This window comes from Lynx rufus, unplaced genomic scaffold (assembly GCF_022079265.1).
Source record: "Lynx rufus isolate CCGP_SWC_20201006 ecotype Redwood Valley unplaced genomic scaffold, mLynRuf1.p SCAF_5, whole genome shotgun sequence".
Classification (NCBI taxonomy): Eukaryota; Metazoa; Chordata; class Mammalia; order Carnivora; family Felidae; genus Lynx; species Lynx rufus.
The window spans coordinates 13,154,421-13,174,936 of NW_025814867.1; the positions used below are offsets into that span (position 1 = coordinate 13,154,421).

The following is a 20,516-nucleotide window of genomic DNA, read 5'->3' on the forward strand; positions in this document are numbered from 1 at the left end:
TCATAATCCCAGGTGAACAGAACTGGTTGAAGGCTCTCATATGCATCAGCGATCCATGATGTATTCATTTAAATTAGATCTTTTTATGAACAAAACGGAGGAGCCCAGAGAGAGAAAGCATGAACCAAAAGAAGATAACTGCAGTTTCCTTCCAACTCACATAATCTGTCAGCAGGAATCAAAATTAAATACCATCATAAATCATAGTTAATGAATAAACTGGTTCTAGACTGACAAATCAAAATGGAAGCAGCAACATAAATGTGGTCAATGTTATATGTCCTTGCGAATATCCCTAATGTTTTTAGAATTTCAAAATCAGATTGATGCCAGAGTTTTGGGTTGAATTGGATTTGTTTCTTAATCTCTTATAGAAATGACCCAGTAGGGGATTTGGAAACTAGAGGATCATCTCAGGAAAATAATTAACTTTGTATCTCCTTTAAGAGAAATCATCCTCAAGGGTAACAGAAACCAATATGGCACAGTATTTGCCCAGTGATGTGTAGACATTTCCCCAAGTCATTCCTAAACAGAGAAGCAAAGAATACAAATTTGGTACTAATTGTTTTCTATTTGTTTACAGTAAGATAAAAGCAGGGGTCTAGTATAGGATGATTGACTTAACATGCAATCCTTTCTATAGCTTTCTTAGGGCCTGAGAATCTCAGGTGATTATTGGATCATTGTGGGACCATCAATCACACATCCTTAAAGCATTACATTGAAATCATCAATGTGGGTTCCATAAAACCACAAACTTTTAAATTCAAAGATACCAAATCTTGATAATGTAGAACACTGAGATTTTTCTAATTTTGTGAATTCTACTTTAGTTGCAGGTGGGTCAGATCACTTATAGGTGGTTTTAATTAGTACACCCACAAGCAAGGACAGTCTCTCTAAAGCTATGTTAGGATTTAAAAAGTCAGGAAAGTGGTCATTTCTTTTGAAAATATCAAAGGAATCATTTCCAATTTGATATCAGGGTTCATAGTGACATCCCACTTGCAGTCTTCAAGATGGAATAGAAAATTGGATGAAGATATGAGTTTTTGAAAATAACACTTCAATCATCCACAACAAATAAGCAGTGAGGACCAATAAAGGCAAACAGCATACACTCATGTTTGATTTTACCCAGTTTGACTTAATAAATGACCCAATGAGGGCATTTTACTCCTGGACTTAAGAAAATACCCACATTTTGCATTATGTCTTATTTTATTCCATATCAAACTTAAATACCAAAGATGAAGTATCTTCTGTTAGTGTTTGAAACCTTTATTAAACTTTGTTTGACTCCCAATGCATAAATAACCAAATTCAAGTACTAATGATGATTAATGTCATATATCTAATTCTATTACGTGGAGTACAAATCTCAGAAGCATAAACTTGTATCTTTAAGAGTTTTATAACTGAGCACAATTATTTTGCCTCTTGTGTTCCCATGAGATAAAAGTGAGTGAGAAACTCATAACCAAGTTCTTGCTATTCACAATGTTTCCATTGGGTGTAGCTATGATATTAGACAGGTTGATATCACAGCCTGCGTATTCAGGAAGGATGCCCAGACATTGGGGGATTTATAGTGACTTTCTTTGTCTGTATTATTAAATTCTATTAGTCAGCTATGTTCTATGGGGAAAACCAAATAATACAGTTTCAAATCAATCAAGTCAAGAAGGATTTCAATGTCTTTTTCTGAAAATGAAGAAATCTAAAAAAAAAAAAAAAAACCCTGAGATGTGATAAAACTTGAGTCAACAATAATTTCTACATAATTTGCTTATTCTTAATTTTTATATAACCATCTAATTCACACTTAGTTTAAATGCCTCCTTATAGATAGGCATCTGTTGGATAAAGTGGATAAATAAGGGGAGAATCTTCTAACAATGCAACCCCTTTATTCAATGATGGGTCTGAGTAGTGTCTTAAATTGCCTTTTATGCTAAAAGGAAAAAAAAAGAAAGTATTTCTCCTCAAATGCAAGGGCAGCTTACATGCTGAGATGAAAACTGCTAACTCTTTTCTTAACAACACCATATGTCTCCAATTGGATCATAATGCAGTTGGTTCTCAAGGGAACGGTATGCATGGAAGCTAACCAGATCGAGCCACAGGCTTAGCTAGCTGTGTGTGCACTCTCTGATTAACCAGGAGATGCAACTTTGGATTTTCCAGATTATCTAAGTGAGTGTCTGAAGGGCCTTTCTCCTTTCCCAACACCCTCCCCAAACGAACCCTGACTCGCATCCCTTTACAAAAATATTTCTCTTTTTGTTCAGATTTCCTCTTCCGTGTAACCTCAATACATTTTAAGGAACTGAAATGTTCAACCCCTGAACTCTCTAACCATGGGTTTTAAATAGTGAATACATTACATAGCAAACATTATAGAAGCCCAGCATAAAAAAATCAAAAGGAAACTATTATAAGACAAGAGGTCACATTTCCCCCCTGAGAATCACCAAAAACAAAAGAGCAACCAATAGACCAATATGCCTTGCTCAGACATTTCTTTATCTACTTATTATAATTCTTTCTTTTTAGCCCTATGTTCAATCTCTAATATTTTTATGCATGAGTAAGATATATTTTAAATTTACTTACTTGTTATTAAACACTTGCCATATATACTACTGGCAGATTAATATCAGGTTGAGGCATTGCTAGCTTAAGTCCTAACACATAGGATGTATTCAATGCTTTATTCTGAGTGTAATCTTTTAAAGCATACATTTATATCATCTTATGATGTACATAAAAGCTTAAGAATTTTGCCATGGCCAATGTGAAATGCCCTGGCAGAGTCAAGATTGGTGCTTCTCAAACTATCTCTGATGAAGAGACAATTTAAAAAAAAAATTCAAAATGTCAGTAACTTGATGTGTTTTTAAATATGAGATTATGCATTCAGATTTCATGGCAATGTCAAATTGTTACAAAAGTTTCTAAATGCTTACTCTCCCTTTCTCTACCCTTCTTGTGATGAACCAGTAGGAAATGTCTGGATACTGGCATCAGTCTGTGTACTCCACGGTGACTATCACTGTTGAGATACTATTGACTATTGAGATACTATTGAGATACTAGTGATACTATTGATCATATTGATGATCAATAGAAATCATATTGATACTACTGATCAATAGAAATCATATTGATACATATTGATACTATTGATCATATTGATGATCAATAGAAATCAAGATACCCACATGAATGACAGGAGTCCCAAACTGCCTTCACTTGAAGTACGTTTTACACTATGATTTGCTGTGTTTTTCTTGTAATTCACTGTAGGCAATCATCAGCAGAGATTCCAAAGAAAGGCCAGAGAAGAAACACCAAGAAGGCTTTGGTAGTTTTGAGAAGAGGAGTTGCTACATACTATTAAAAAACACACAGTTACCAAAGCAACCTTTCCTTTCCAGTGACCAACCAAGGGCTTTCCCATGTACTCCTTCTAACAATAACAATAAGCCTAGACACAATTGCATGATTACTTAATGGTATTTCTTACCTGGGATGCCTGGTGGTGTTTTCAGATATTTTCCATTAAAATGTTGAATTACCACTTCACATTTTTCAGTAGACTCCATTCTGGAAAAAGAGGTAAACAGGAGATCATATACTTTCATACAGTTGTGCATGTTCCGGAAGAGTACATAAAAATGAAAAGGAAAATGGGCAAGCCGTGGAAAAGCTTGATTTGAGAATTCTACCGGAAGGGTCACCGTGACCACCATGATTAGGTGACAGAGTATCACAAACTCGCCATTGCTGAGACTATGATTTACTGCACTGAAAGTTGCCTCGGTGGATGGCTCTGTGCGGAGTTCTCTCCCAGAGGTGATACTGAGGCAGTATCTTATGTAACCCACAGAACACTGTCTGACAATTGAAAGTGCTGTAAATATCTGTGGAATGTCTGAGTTAGCAAACCAGAAAGGTAGGTCTTTTGGTTCTTCACAGAGAAGGCTCCGAGGCTGACATAGATGAACTACCTTGCCAATAAGGGGCAGAGTTGAGATTTTAACTAAGGCTTGTCTAACACCGAAGCTGAACTGCAGCTACTAAGCAATTGTGCTGAGGACTCCACAAAACGAGTTGACGACATGAGCTGTATTTCCACCGCCTGCAGTGTAGAGCGATGATTAATACGGTGGTATTATCAGCATCTCTGACGCTTTTATTGAAGATGCACCGGGTGAAGGTACAAAAGGGAATCATTAGGTGCCCGGAATGGGAGAGGAGAACATAAACACGTAAACTTCAGGTCCTGAACTTCCTTCATTTTGAATTTTGGAAAATCCTCTATTTTCTCATGCTAGATATCGCGATCCCTAAACTAGGTTTCTGGGGCCAAATGTTGCCATCTCACTTGCAAGCTAATGACTGAGCATTTTGAACTCTACCACCCTAATGTCAATATTGGCAGGGATGCCCTATCCTAAGTAGACTCGGATTGGCAACATTTTCTAAATAATTAACTATAGTTGGGCTCTATTATTTTATGACAGTGGATGGGGAAGATAAAAATTAAAGGGCTGGTTCTGATGAAAGCAAATTAAATCCCCCAAACAGTACACTAGAGGCAAATACAAATTTGAAAAGCAGATCACACACATATGAAAGATGTGTATGAAATGTGTGAAATTTGTCTAAAAGGCAAAGTATAATTTTGGATTTTATGCTATTATTCATATGAGCTTTCTTCAAATGGAGCCCTTTAGCTCAAGTTATAAAACTTTCCTACACCTAAATTTTCTGTGTGTTTTCAGGAGCATGTTACATGCAGAGGAAACAAGATAAGGAAAAAATATGCAAGCAAATGCCAAATAAGTTATACATATTATAGTTACAGGAATTCAAGTGTGAGAGGAATTCCAGAAACCAGGGAAACACTGAGAAGTGGGCACAGAACGCCAAAAGGGCCCTTAGAGAAGTCATGAGGGCAGGGGGCTCACCTGACCCTGCGTCCTTTTAGAGGAGGTGAGGTAAACAGAACACCGTGCCTGAGTGGAAGGTTCCAGGGGCGTGAGGACACCAAACTCTCAGAGATAAGCTCAGAGATGCAGACAGAACATCTGAATTTTCAGGTTAAAGAATTCTAGATAGTATCAGGAGCATGTTCCAATGGGGGGCTATAATTATTTTCTGATTCAAAATTAAAAAAAAAAAGATCTTTTCTGACATACATTCCTATGAGGCATGGGATGGAGGCACATTTTTCTGTATTGATACACATGGCAAATCTCCACCTACCAAGCAACAATGACTTCCCAGGTATGAGATGAGTACAGAACGACAGAGCCAAAAATTTAGAAGAAGCCTGTACTTGGTTTAAAACTCTGCTGGCACCATCTTGGAATTCTTAGTGACTTTCTAATTAGGGGTCCTGCATTTTTTTTTTAAATTTTTTTTCAACGTTTATTTATTTTTTTTGGGGACAGAGAGAGACAGAGCATGAACGGGGGAGGGGCAGAGAGGGAGGCACAGAATCGGAAACAGGCTCCAGGCTCTGAGCCATCAGTCCAGAGCCTGACGCGGGGCTCGAACTCCCGGACCGCGAGATCGTGACCTGGCTGAAGTCGGATGCTCAACCGACTGCGCCACCCAGGCGCCCCTTACGGGTCCTGCATTTTTATCTTCCCCTGGGTCCTACAAATTATGTAGCTGGTCATGGTATTACAAGAAAGTACAGGAAACCAATCTGACTCATTAGAAAGTGCAGGAAACAAATAGGTTATTATTCATTTATCAAATGGTCCAATGGTTCCACATAGGCGTGATTTTATAGAACATCTGAAGAATGAATCAATTTTATGACTCTTTAAGCTTAATAATCTACAATTTTCATAAATAAAAATAAAAACAAAGAGAGCATTTTATTTACTGCTTAATCACAACTTCCCCCAAATCAGATGATATTTGGGGTTAGGAAAACAAGATGAATCTTTCTCCATTCCAAATATTTAGGAATAGCTAAGTACAGTTTTCCTAACTCCTTCAAGGTTTTCTTTTGGTGGAATCTTTTACAGTAAATCTTCCAACTTGTTATTGTTATCATTATTATTATTATTATTTTGGAAGTAGGAAACTTCCATTTCTAGGAACAAAAGAATTCTAATTTTGCTCTTTCTATCTTCCCACAGGATCTACTCTCTATTGTCTCTTAGGAACAATAACCTTCCCTCCTACCAGAGACATGAATGGGAGAGGAAATGTAAGCCCTTAATTACTACAGATGTTACTTTATGGAATTTTTATTCCAGGAGAGCTACAGAATGAAAAGCTTATACCCTAGAGCCCCCTCCCTGCTCAATCTCTCTCTGGATACTCATCTAGATAAAAGGCAGTTAAGAATCTAAAGCTTGGTTGAGTCCTACAAATCAAATCCTTTCTCTTTGTCTTAAAATGACATGGAATTCTAAATGAAGACTAAACTAGATTGGGGTGTGTGTGTGTGTGCACAGGCTTGTTAATTCTATTTAATGTGTTTTAGGAAATACAGAGGAAGCCAAAGTAGAAAATCAGGTGGCTCACCCACTCTACCCCCCTAAAATATTTTTGCTCTGGATTGAAAGCCTCAAGTCTTCCCTTTTGGATTCTAAGTATGATCATCTTTTCTTAAGACTATTTTACAGCCATATCAAGCCGGATGGGGGCTGTTTCTGGTAACACAAAGACAGCGGCGTAGATTGTTCACTTTGGCTTCATTCAGATTTAACTAAGTGAATGTCTGCAGTGAGCCTTTAGAGACTCTCGTCTCTGAAAGAATAAATGCAATAAAAGTCTGTTTTCTGTAGCTGCCGGCGCTTAGTGTCAAACCATGTTATGCTGCACCACCCAGCAGTGACAATTTCATTTTAATACACGGGGCACATTTTAACAAGGCAAAGCAGTCCCAGCAAAGGTGCAGATAGAGGAGCTATCAAGGGAAAGGCTCAGTGTTCCTCTTGCATTTTATGTGGGAACAGAACAAAAGTGAGGCTGGGGCTCTAGGGGGGAAGATACTGCATTTGAATAGCCACCTTTGGAAGAATGTGTCCATTCTCTTCGCAAGTTCACAATTAGCCACTTTGAAATGCCAGCTCAAGCTATCTGCAATCTGGCCCACGCTTCAGTTGAAACTGACACTAGCATTATGAAGTGAGTTTGAAAAGGCGGCACGCCAGACAAAGCTGCCTTTACACGTCGCTTTCAGACGGGCCACTGAATCACTACAACCACATCTATTCTTCCCAGGCGGTACCTGAACCCCCTTGAGTACCTCGGGACAGCTCGCGTGCCAGGCCAACCATTCACCCGAAGATACATTAATTAGGTTCTTACAAGGCTCCAATCATTGTATAAAGCTTCAGGGTTTTCTGTTAGGTCTGATGTTTAAATATAAATACACATTAAAGGTCCCGTTTGACATTCTTTCTTGTCTCAGTGCCTAGGAACCTGGCTTCAGTGTCATTCAAAACAAATCACAGAATTGTGATTAAAAAAAAAATTCTTTTTTTTTTTTTTTTTACAACAGCTACTAAGGGGAACCAGTTTCACAGCCAATACAATTCCCACAGGCAAATTACATCAGAGGAGAGCTTGATCCAGTATTAGTAGAACGTTCTGGGTCAGACTTAACACACCAAGGTAGAAGAGAACTTTGCAAAATCATCTGCAGCCTATCTATCTCACCTCAACAGAGCATCTCTCAGTTTATGATCTTGAAGCAATAAGCATTATTAACCATATATTTAAAACAAATCCACCCCGTCATTTATTTTGGTTAATTAGAGGTTTCCGCTATTGTGAAATTTTTGTGGTTTTGCAATCACAGGCTCTGTACAAATTATTGGCAACTTAGAATATCCAACATTGCAAGCCAGTCATCCATCTAAATCCGGTTGGAGTTGCGCAAAGGGTCAATATCAACAGATTTTTTAAAAGTACTAAAATGTGCACTCTTTCTGAGATTTCAAAAATAAATTACATCATTTACTGCTTCGTCTATTGTAATGGAAAGAACAACAGTTGAGTCCCAGGAACAAAGATTGAGTGAATGAGCTGAATTTTCTTCTTCGTTTTTGCAATGTGTGCTCTAGTTTGTGCAATCTGTGCTCTACCTGCCAGGTGCTTGACATTCTCAGGATGCAAGTGTCATAAATGCTTAAAAACAAAGCAGAGTGGCCTCCTCCCATTGTCCTTTGCCGACACCCAGGCGTTTGGATGATGTCTTACTCAGCATTAAAACACATTCCTCGTAGGATACGAAACTATGGATAATATTTGACTAATTAAAACCCACTCCAGAGTTTTAGAATCACACAATTTCAGGACTAGAAAGAGCCATGGATATCAACTTCTAAATTGTACAGATGAAGAAACTACTACTAGTTGCCTTTTCTAAAGAGTAGTCAGTGGATGAGCCTGAAACAGAATCTTTGTCTCTTGACTCTCAGTTCAGATGGCTTACCTGGGAGACGTGGAGCTCCATTGCTGGCCTCCCATCATCCTTCCTGATTTCCCGTACTTGTCTACTTTAATGCGTCCTGATGCTGGAAAGATCTTGCTACCTCCATTCCATTCAACCTCTACTAACTGGCCTGTGATCTGATGTCACAAGAAGGGCACTTCACATCTTTGGGAATCTTTCCAAAAATCTATACATAGTATGGATACTATCATGAGAAAAACATCAGATAAAACCAGATCTGGAGACATTCCCCAGAATACCTGGCTAGTACCACTTAGGAAAAACAAGGAAAGTCTGAAATTGTCACAAACCTCAGCTGACTGATCAGGCATGACAACTACACACAAAAATCGTACCCTGGATTGGATTCTAGGACAGAAAAAGGATGTCAGTGGAAATATTAGTGAAATCCAAATAAGTCTGGAGTTTAGTTAATAGTAATGTACCAATGTCAGTTTCTTAATTTTGACATATGTACCATGGTAATTAATGTAAGGTGTCAACAATGGGGGGAAATGGGTGTGGTGTATATGGGAACTCTTCATTACTTCTGTAACTTTTCTGTTAAATTAAACTTATTCCAAAATAAAATATTTACTTAAAAATGACTGTAGGGGGGCACCTGGGTGGCTCAGTTAGGCATCTGACTCTTGCTTCCGGCCCAGGTCATGATTTTGCAGTTTCGTGGGTTCAAGCCCTACCCTGTGTTGGTAGCACAGAGCCTGCTTGGGACTCTCTCTCCCTCTATGTGCCCCCCCACCTCCCCATTAGTGCTATCTCTGTCTCTCTCAAAATAAATAAATAAACTTAAAAAAATAAATAAATAAAAGTGACTGTAGGGGTGTCTGGGTGACTCCGTTGGTTAGGTGACTGACTCTTGATTTTGGTTCAGGTCACGATCTCATGATTCATGGGTTTGAGCGCCACAATTGGGACTGGCAGCACAGAGCCTGCTTGGGTTTCTCTCTCCCTCTCTCTCTCTCAGCATCCTCCCTCAAAATAAATAAATAAACTTTAACAAAAATAAACAAAAATGACTGTACATTATAATTATTACCAAACTATTTTTAAAAATATCAATTCTGGGCCCAAGCCCAGGAGATTCTAACTTTATTGCTTTGGCATGAAGTCCAGGGACATATTTTTCAAAGTTACCCAGGTGATTCCAGTGTGTAGCTAGGGCTGAAAATGACTGTTCTGGAGCTGTTTGTCAATGTCCCAAACTGGATGTTTTGTCTGGACTTCAGAAAAGTTCTAAAGATTCTGAAATGGTTGTCAACATTTAATGACTGGGAGACTTCACATGGAAATCTGGATTGCTGATTCCTCTTGAAAGGTAAGATGATCTATTCCATGTTTTCTGCATTGGAAACTAAGGTACAATAAAAATAAATTTAGACTTTGCCCCTGGTTTCTGACATAGAACTCCTAAACTGGTGGTGATAGCAATGTCCTTTGTTACTTATAATGAGGCCCTTTTGGCTATACCTGAGTTTATGTTAATGAGATGACTCAAAACGGGACCCCTAGATAGATCCAGAATGGGGCTGATCACTGCAAAGACCAAATGATTGGAGGTTTGGAGACTTCAGCCCCACTCACCACCTCAGGGGTTGGGAGAGGGGCTAGAGATTGAGCTCAATCATTAATGGCCAGTAAATGAATCAACCATGCCCATGCAATAAAACCTCCATAATAACTACTAAACAACAGAGTTCAAACATAAGTAAAGTGTTTTCATGAGTTCTGTGGTTGTTCTAGTGAATCATCAAATCTGAGGGGGTCAAGGGAACCCATGACTATATAGTTGGCTTGGTAGAAATGTGAGTAGCTCTTGCTATTTGGGGCTGGGGTCTGAAGTGGGGACAGTCTTGTGGGACTGAACCTTTAACCCATGAGTTCTGTTGATAACTCTACAGAGTTAGTGTTAGAATTCAATTCAATTCAATTGTTGGACACCCAGTTGGTGTCAGATAATTGGAGAATTGGTATGGAAAAACAACATGTATGTGTTATTAGAAAAAGCCACATGTTTGGTTTGAAAAAAAAGACATCATGGCAACCATGAACTAAAGTTGAATAGCTGCTTTCTTTTTTTTTTTAACTTTAGTGTTTATTTATTATTTTTGAGAGAGAAAGAAAGAGTGTGAGCAAGGGAGGGGCAGAGAGAGGGGGAGACACAAAATCCCAAGTAGGCTCCAGGCTCTGAGCTGTCAGCACAGAGCCTCACACGGGGCTCGAACTCATAAACCACAAGGTCATGACCTGAGCTGAAGTCGGACTCTTAACTGACTCAGCCACCCAGTCACCCTGAACAGCTACTTTCTTTAAACAGAGCCAATTTGCCATCAATCCTACCAACCTCTATCAACTGCCAATGTTGAGGTAAAGTAGCAGATGCTTAGTTATCGTTGACTACTTTTTCTTTGCTTTTTTTTTTTTCATTAGTGAAGTCCAAGGGAAAGAAAAATAGTTAATTTATCCATGAGTTTTCTGTTTGCCCCTCTTTATGTCTTCTCTGCTCTATGCCTCGAAGAAGTGATCCATCTATGAACAGTATTGTCTTAGCTCTTTTATGTGATAGCTTTTCATGGGGTTCAGCCACTGGGGGCCTGGTAGGAGTAGAGAGAAGTCTGGCCAGCTCCTCCCTATTCTCTCTTTGCTTTGGCACTATCTCTCTGGCCGGGACTGCATCTCTCCCAGTTTCCAGCTGCTCCAGGCAGCCCCTTCTCCAGGGCTCTGGGTCTTGCTGGCCCTGGGAGCACTCCTGTACCTGCCTTCAGCTGTCTCAGGGTAGTAAGAGCTTCCCTCTGGTCATCTCTGGGTTTCTCAACATCCTTTGTCAGATTCCTGCCTTCTCCCCACACTTTTGTAAATACTGCTTCATTCTAGTCTCTTTAGATGAATCATTTGGGGTGAAATTCTGTGTGCAGCCAGCATGCTGATGGCTATGCCATAAAACTATCAACGCTCGAGGAACAAAATCATCCTGGAGGCTCTGTGTTTCAAGAAAAATGGAAGGGGGAGAGAAAAAAAAAGGTTTCTTTTACACTCAGTCTGGGAACTGCTTGTTTCTTAGATTATCTGCCAACATCCGGTGGACACCATAACCTAAATCTGTCTTTTACCCATAGGTTAATGTTTTCAAAAGAAGTTTAGATAAAGAAATGAAAGAAAATTAAATTAAAAGCCTTAACACTGAGATAAAGGAGGAATTGATAAGTATAGTATGTTCAGATCTAGAAAAATCCTACCACTAAATGCCACTGGAATTCATAATCACTTTTAATCAATCTCTTTGAACTGCAGGCACATTTGATTCCTAGATATTATTATCTGTTATATTTCTTTTCTGTCCTCTATGAAATAGTAGCTTTGCCTTTTTTCTGTTTCTTAAACATGCCAAACTTGGCCCTACCTCAGATCTCTGATTGCCTTTTCCCTTTGACAGGATTCCCTATCCAACCTTACCAAGAGCCTCTTATGCTGGTTCCTTATCATCTGTATCTCAGCTTATATGCTGTAGGGGAGCAGCAATGGTTACTGCTTCCAACTTCAATGTAACAAAGTTCTCCAATTTTAGTTTTACATGAGTAAACAATATTCATAACTCTCCTCTCATCCCACAGAGGATGATCTTTGGGATCCAGTCATTTCGTTTCATAATGATAAAATAATAGAGTATATGTTTTCCCTCCTCTAAATTTTTATAAAGCCATGAGTTGAGTCCAGGAGATTTCAAAATTATAGATGATTTGATGCAATTTTATTTATTTGCTTGTTCATTTGGTTGGTTGACTGGTTGGTTGGTTGGTTGGTTGGTTTGGGTCTTGAAATCCAGGGCTCTGAAAACATGGAAAAGAAAGCAGCAGAATGTTCTGCATGACTATCTCTAGTCATGATCATGATTTACTGATGGTGAATGAAGACAAAGAGACAATGGGTACAAACAGTACAGTACAGACAGTGGGTACAATGGATATAAATGAAGAAAAACATAAGATGAGAACAAAGATCAAGAAGCTGACGGATGGACCAGGAGTTTACTCTCCAGTGGATCACATTTGCTGGCAATTAGGTGAAGAATTAAAATTACTGAAAGGAGTTGGAGTACTTGGGTGGCTCTGTAGGTTAAACATCTGATTCTTGATTTCTGCTCAGGTCATGATCTCAGGGTTCCTGAGATTGGGCTCCGTGCTGCCAGTGCGGAGTCTGCTTGGGATTCTCTCTCTCTCTCTCTCTCTCTCCCTCTCTCTGGCCCTCCCATGCTCTCTCTCTGTCTCTCTCTCTCTCAAAATAAATAAAATAAAGGTTTAAAAAGTAACAAACAAAAAATAAAGTTACCGCAAGAAGGAACAGCTTTTATTCTCTTCAATCTCGGCAAACACCGTAACCTCTTTTTGTGCAAACACACCTGTGGTTTGGAGATCACTAATCACTAGATTCACACTTTAGAGATTTTCTCAGCTCACATTTGATGTCCTTGTTCCATACAGGTTTGAGGTAGTAAGGGCAGAACTATTGCCAAAACAGCAAGGGGGGAAGTTTTAACACAAAGATGGACTCAAGGTAGATATGATCAAAACACATAGTTAACAATGAAAACACAATGAGCTAAGCTTGATGGTCATTTTACAGGATCATATATTTGCCTAAAAAAGAAGCATTGGTATTTGCTTTGTGATCTTTCACATTCCCATCTTTTCATTATGCTTACTCTGAATCAAAGTTCCTCATATTTCAGGAGGTGGGAGCAGATAGGGAGCAAGAAGTAAGTATCAGGGAGTAAAAGGTAAATCAATAAAATTGTTACAATATTCAACACTAAGAAAAAACACAGAAAGAATATTTGGAGCCTGATTCTTAATAATTCTGGTTTTTAATAATCAGGCTGGCATCTGTCTGCCTATAACCACAATTATTTATTTATTTTTTACTTCATGAAAAGAAAGACCTGAAATTATTTAATTGGAAAACTTGTTCATTCAGTATGGAGGAGGCAGAACACAGGGCTGGCTGCCCATATTTTAAAAGTCATTCAAACAAAACTCCATGAGAATCAAATTAAGAGTACTGAGGAGGGGTGAAAAATACTGCAAAATACAAAGGTCTCTGTGCTCGGCAGTCTCACGCTCTTTAGCTCACCAGGGGACAGTAAATGCATTTCTTAAAGAGGTTCTATGTTCCCAGATGTTGAAGCCGGATTAATTGTGAATGTTTACCCCCCATCCCTTCTGCACTTTGGGTCATTCTTCACCGGCCTCACATAACACTCTCTCAATGTGATTTTTGTTAGACAAATGGTCTCATGTTTCTGGGAATGGGAAACGCATAACGTGAACACACAGTCATGTCCCTCTAGCCTCAGGCTGATTTATGTGCTGATCCTCACCCTGGAAGGCAAGGTAGTCTGTTGGCACCCGTGAGCTCTGCAGCAGTGGGTCTGACTTGTCTGACTGTCAGCATTCCCACCATAAACTGCTGTTTTTAGAGGTTTATGACTTGGCTATAAAATGTTGCCTAGAGGGCGGTGGATCTTGCAAAATTGTTTTAAGTTACAAGAGAGTAGAAAAAAAAAAAGAAAAAAAAACCCACAAACATAAAGAAACATAAAAAATAAAATAAAATGTCTGTAATTTCAGACATATATCTCATGCTTCTGGAACTTTGAAAAGGCTATAATTGTGCTGTCTGTGCACCCTACTGGCATTCAAATCTATGCTTTGAAGTTCAGTGTTTTAAATATGAAATGAAGATACTACTTTTACTTTGAAGAGATGGTTATCAAAGCAGATTAATGTATAGCTTGCAAGTAAAATAATAATGGTGGCGGGGGGGGGCTTTCTAGTTAAAGAATTTTAGGATCTCTTGCACATGAAACAAGGACCACATCTGGTGGTCAGAAGTGACCACTGGTAATATTCAAAATGAAGCCTTCTGAAAAAATTTATTCAGGTTATGTAAATTGAGAGAGTCATAAATTCAAGAGATATATCCAATTTACCAGGCACAATTACATGACTACTGTTCTTCCAATCAAATAAGCATTTTCTTTTAATAGTGCCTGTGGCACTGTGAACTTTTAGAAGAAACAATTTGTAAATCAATAACAGTTGAGCTAATTTGACTGTAGTTTGCTCTAAAATTCCAAGACACCCATCTCAGAAGTGGCTTATTATCATCAAATGCTACCTCCCTGCAAACCCTTATAGTCAAAAACAAACAAAAAACAAAAACAAAACACTTGAAGTGATCTCATTTGTTTACCATCAAAAATTCACTGAAGATCAATTAAGTGTCAGACAACATTCTAGGTGCTGGGACAGGCATGAAGAAGAACACAACATGGTCCCCACCCTTGAAGAACAGGGAGAGAGGTGGGTTCATGACTAGTACATGTGAGAAAGTGCTGCAGTGTGATAGACGTATCAACAGGAATCAACTCCATCAGAAAAATTTCTAAGAATGAAGTCCAGCAGTTTGAGATTTCACAGGCCTTCCAGAAGATTTGAGAACCAGTCCTAATGCCCTAAGGCTATGCTCTTCCAAGTTTAGAGAGCACGAGAGTCACCTAAAACATTGACTGTCAAACCCCAACCAGCCCTGCTCATTGCTGATTCAGTAAGTCTGGGATAGGGCCCCCAAATTGCATTTCTAATAATTTCCCAAGCAATGCTGAGGTTTCCGTCCTGGAAACTAAGCTTAGAGAACCACTGTTCCAAGGCATCCATTGCCATATAATCCATGAAGTTCTCTCACTAATTGTGCACTATCCTGGGAAGAAATGAGAAAACAGTCACTCGAGTCATCTCTGTTTTGTGGTTCAGAGACAGAGCTCCAAATGAGAAATGGTGGCCAGAAAAAAAGGGATATTTAAAAAGGAGGAGGGGCATCTCTTGATTTCGACTCAGGTCATGATCCCAGGGTTGTGAGATAGAGCCCTGTATCAGACTCCGTGCTGAGCATGGAGTCTGCTTAAGATTCTCTCTCTCTCTCTCTCTCTCTCTCTCTCCCCCTCTCCCTCTCCCTCTCTCTCTCTCCCTCCCTCTGTCCCTCTCCCCAACTCATGCTCTCTCTAAAAAATAAAATAAATACACACACACATATATAATAAAAAAACAATAAATGAATAAAAGAAGGAATACTTGTGCAAGAGTTAATTTGTGAATGATCGTGCTTATTAAGGCAGTAGCCACAGTGATTTGAGAAAATGCAGAGCAAATGTCCAAGTGTGAGGAAAGAGGAATTTGGTCAGACTCACTTACCTATGATATAGCTAAGATTATTTTCTCATGTATTCAAATTAGGTAAATTATGTGGGATCCTGCGCCTTGGGATTTCAAGTCTAAGACACATGGAGAATGAAATACTGATCCTTCATCAGTTTTCTGGCTTCTTACAAAAGAGGCAGGGCCATGGTTTCTTTTGATTTCTTGGGAATAAGAAATCACTGCCTTGATTTGAACCTATGTTTTCCTTTTCAGTTCATGTGCTAACTTTCTGAAACTGGAAAATACCATGATTTAGAGTGTGGAGACCTGAGTCTCAGTATTGGAATGCGACTGACAATTCATATTCAAAGCTTAAAGTTTTAAAATGCTACTGCTTGGGGTTTAGTCATTGGGGAACTCCATAGAAAGGTAATTACGCTAACCACCCTCCACCCATCCATCCTTCCAACAGTGAAAAGGAAATATGATTTACGCAAATGTTGAATCCAGTGGGTAAAGATACACATTAAATAGTGAATTTATTATGGTTTTGATAAATTTTATTTGGGAACACAACTCTGACAGGAGCTGTGACATGACCATCTAACTTTGGAGGCTGGAGCTAGAGGTCAGTAAAGGGTTCTTTGAAGAAAAGACATTTAAGCCAGTATCTGGAGGGTAAATACGCAGAAGCCAGGGTAAGAGTCACGACAAGTGTAACAGTCAAGAAGGGTTTCTTGTGCCCAGCATACAGGGCAGGAAGAGAGAAGGCCAGGAAGTCGAGTGATGTCACGGATAATGATGTCAGGAATGATGTCGGCAAGGCTGGGAAATCCAATCGCTCAGGCCATATGGAGGGATATATGGAGGCCATATGGAGGCCCCTGACATGTTCACATCTGTATTTTAAAGAATCATTTAGAACCTCTCTATGCAAAATGCACCAAAAAAGGAAGGCTGCCTTCAAAGCGGGCATAACAGAACAATTTAAAATTCCCACTTTTCCTCAGTTCCTAAAGAAAACACAACTTTACAGGTTTTTACTCTCTTATGACGACATATACTATGATTATAGTTTTGCCTCTTACAATGTACATTACTGGCTTCTGCACTAAGAAGAATACTCTTCACTGTAAGTAAACTGAAAGCATATAGGAAAGACAAAAGTGAGAGAAATGATCAGCCCAATCTCTGGATTATACGCTGAACTGTGCCTCCCCCTGAACCAATTCCTATGTTGAAGTCCTAGCGCCCAATAGCTCATAATGTTACTGGAAATGGCGATAGGGCCTCGTAAGGGTGGCTCCTCATCCAATCTGATTGATGTCCTTTTAAAAAAAGGAGATTAATACGGAGACACAGAGGGAAGACCGTGTGAAGACAAAGGGAAAACAAGGTCATCTATGACAAAGCGAGAGGTCTCAGCCAAACCTGCTGGCACAATGATCTTAGACTTCTCTGGCTTCTAGAACTGTGAGAAAATAAATTTGTGATGTTTAACCCACCCAGTCTCTTGTATGCTTTATGGCAGCCCTTGCAAATAATACACTCTGTACCAAAAGCCCCTTGTTAAAAAAAAAAAAAAAAAAAAAGTCACCATAGGAGCTTATACACTATTCAAGATTCATTACACTGGCAAAATTCAGAGCCCCAGGCAATGTGATTAGCTCTGCCTAGATGACGCAAAGGAACAGTTACGAATGATCTGGAAAAAGTGAATGCCTCAAGGATACATTCAAGTCAAGGAGATTTTCTTCCCTCTGCTTACTTGTCTTCAAATCATCATGCATCTTGTATGTCTACCAGTCTACTAGAACATGGTGGGGAATCAGAACTTTAACGCATGGTCCATGACTTCTAGGAAGTCAAGTCAGACATCAGTTCATAGTTAATTTCCAATTTGTTATCTTTCAAAGTGGGTTAATAAAAGTTGGTTTGGAATGGCGTTCCACATAATGGCAGGGTTCGGTACAAAGGGACACACCTGTCTACAATGGGCTGACTTCCAGATGACACGAACATCCATCCACTCATCCATGTGAAGTCAGCTGGAGACCCATAAACACACCAAGCCATGGAGACACAGCTCTTACTCTCATTCTTTGTTGTTAAGCAGTTTCTTTCTCTCCGAGGTTTCTTGAGCTTTGTTTTTCATGAAAGCACAGCAGGTACAACCATTTTAACTCTATTCCTGGCTGAGATCTTCTTTTGTAAACATTCCCTTAAAGTTAAGATGAAAACTACTTTTCCTTTCTGACAACGAAAAAAGTACAATATTCTTTTTTCTGTGCTGTGTAAAACATCAAAACCACACAGCTAGGGCCTCTTAAATGCAAATGCCCTCCTGACCCCCCTTATTTTTCTGGGTTCCTTGGGACTTTCCAACAATTCCTGTTTCTCAAATTCTTTCTTCTCTTCCTTCTCTTGACTGAGAAATTCTATCGTCTAATTCTTTGGAAATCAATGCAAAAGCATTTGGATGCTTTGTTCACCACATGGGCTCTTTAGCTTTGGGGTACTGGGCATTTATTACCACTAGCAGAAATTGGCAGCATCTGATTTTGCTAATCTACAGGCATAGAGAGAACTGGGAATTGGGTATGCATATCATTATGACCCAAGACACATATAACCATTCTATGTACATATTTTAGCAAGCACAACATATTTATAATTACAATGAAATTCTTTGGAGCGAGGCCAAGATACAGAGTCGGTTTGAAAAGCTACTTATTTGGGGGGGGGGGGGAAGGGGTAAAAACGTTCTATTGCTGTGGGCCTTATGCTAGAAAGGAACGGAATTAAAAGGGGATCATGAGGCAAGACAAGTAACACACGCATGTAACAAGTGTTTTACCTGGCAAAGCCAACGCCTCTGCTGACTCCATTAGCATCTCTTAGTATTCTTGTGGAAATGACATGTCCAAAGGGTTTCAGCATATTCTCAAGCTCCTGCTCATCCATAGAAATGGGGAGATTTGAGATGTATAGGTTTGTTGGGTCTTGCTCTTGTTGCTAAGGGGAAGAAACAAACGCATTAAGTTCTGAATATTGAAAAACTTATTCCACAAGTGGCTAAACTTTTACATGAACAGCAATATAGATTCCAATCTCCAACACACCCTTGAATGTTCGTTTTCTAAGGGTGCTACCTCTTTTTCATGAATTCCCTTCCTGTGGAGGGTTTCTTATAGAAACAATGTCATAAATGAAAACCAAGCTTTCTATTCAGCCTCCTTAGAAACGAAAAACAAACTTTTATTGCAAATGAACTAAGGAAATGTGTATTCTCTTTGATTACCACTAACTACCACTGTTACTACCCCTGCGTCAACCACCATCACCACTAGTTACTAACGTTGCACTCAGTGAGTGCTTACAACAGGGCTAAGCATTGTTATTCACAGTTAATGTGCATTATTTGAATCAACAATAAATATGATTGCTACCATTTTGCAGATGACAAAATTGAGCCCTAACTTGTCCAAGTTACACAGCTGGTAAGTATCAAAGCCAGGGCTGAAATGTGGGGCTATCACCAAAGTCTATGGGCTATCACCAAAGTCCATAGGCTTCACTGTTCAGCTGCCTTCCACTAGACCCCTGGCTGCGGGAGGAGGGGAGTCACATCACCCTCAGCATCCTTGTGGAATTTGCTAAACATGAAAATCCTCAGGGTTTACCCCAGAACTACTGAATTAGAAACTTTGAGGGTGGGACGAGCAATCTGTGTTTTGACAAGCCCTCCAGGTGATTCTGATGACTGCTCAAGTCTGGAAAATGCTATTCTACACCATACATGAATATTTATATATGAATGAGATAATGATGTCTATCATTTTCTAATCAAACAGCAATAGTGCTAAATAAGTTTCCTTAATAGAATGAGAACCCAAACAATTGCTAGCACTATCTCCATGTGTATGGACGCTCTCTATTTCACACACTGAATTAATGTTGTAATATAATTTTATATACGTTTCAAGATAAAACAACTGTAAACCTGCCATATTATAACCATTAATATCAAAATATATCATATATTTAAGTGCACCGTTACATTTTAACCAAAGCAACAACCTTAACTTCAAGGATAAGTGAGATTACATTAGAAAAAAAATCCAAAATCTATAGGAAATGACATTATGTAATCATAAAACATCTTTTGTGAAGAGATACCATATTCTGTAGAATATGTGAGGTTTTAAGCATGATGAAAAAAATACAATGAACAAGATTCCAAGTATTATTTCAAGTCAGAAAACCAGTTTTGGTATAAAACAAAACTATTGTTTTTAGTCTTGTTTTTTGTTTTATTTGAGAGACAGAGAGAGTGTGAGCAGGGGACAGGGGCAGAGAGAGAGAATCTTAAGCACGTTCCATGCTCAGCATGGAGCCAATGTGGTGATTTTTCCCACGACCCTGGGATCAGGACCTGAGCCGAAATCACGAGTTGGACATTCAACTTATTGAAGCCACCTAAGCTACTGTTTTTAACTGCACTAAATATTCATACAGGTCATAATATTTTTATTAAGCTTTCAGATTAATAAGTTCTATCATTAGGTTAATTTTTTAAACATAGTTTAGTTTCCAAGCTTTTGTATCACCATGGAAAATGGTAAACATAAACATAGAATCAATCAGAAAAAGACAACACAGCTTCAATATTTAGGAATAGTGTCAATGCAGAAACTATGCAGCTGTAGTCAGTCTCTTTCTCTTCCTCTCCCTCTCTCTCCAACACACACACACACACACACACACACACACACACACACACACATACTAGCGTGATCCTAGAGAGAAACAGAGATCATATTATCTGT

General features: G+C 39.0%; 1 protein-coding gene across 5 annotated transcripts in view; it reads right to left on the reverse strand.

Annotated features, from left to right (window-relative positions):
* Window positions 1-20,516, reverse strand: part of RBMS3 (RNA binding motif single stranded interacting protein 3) — a 695,735-nt gene that overhangs the window by 235,481 nt on the left and 439,738 nt on the right. For all 5 annotated transcript variants that reach the window (XM_047100003.1, XM_047100000.1, XM_047100002.1 and 2 more), the window contains exons 5-6: window positions 18,545-18,702; window positions 3,533-3,612 (exon numbers count right to left, since the gene is read on the reverse strand). In XM_047100003.1, coding sequence (XP_046955959.1) covers window positions 3,533-3,612; window positions 18,545-18,702 — 238 coding nt within the window. The remainder of the gene's footprint in view (window positions 1-3,532; window positions 3,613-18,544; window positions 18,703-20,516) is intronic.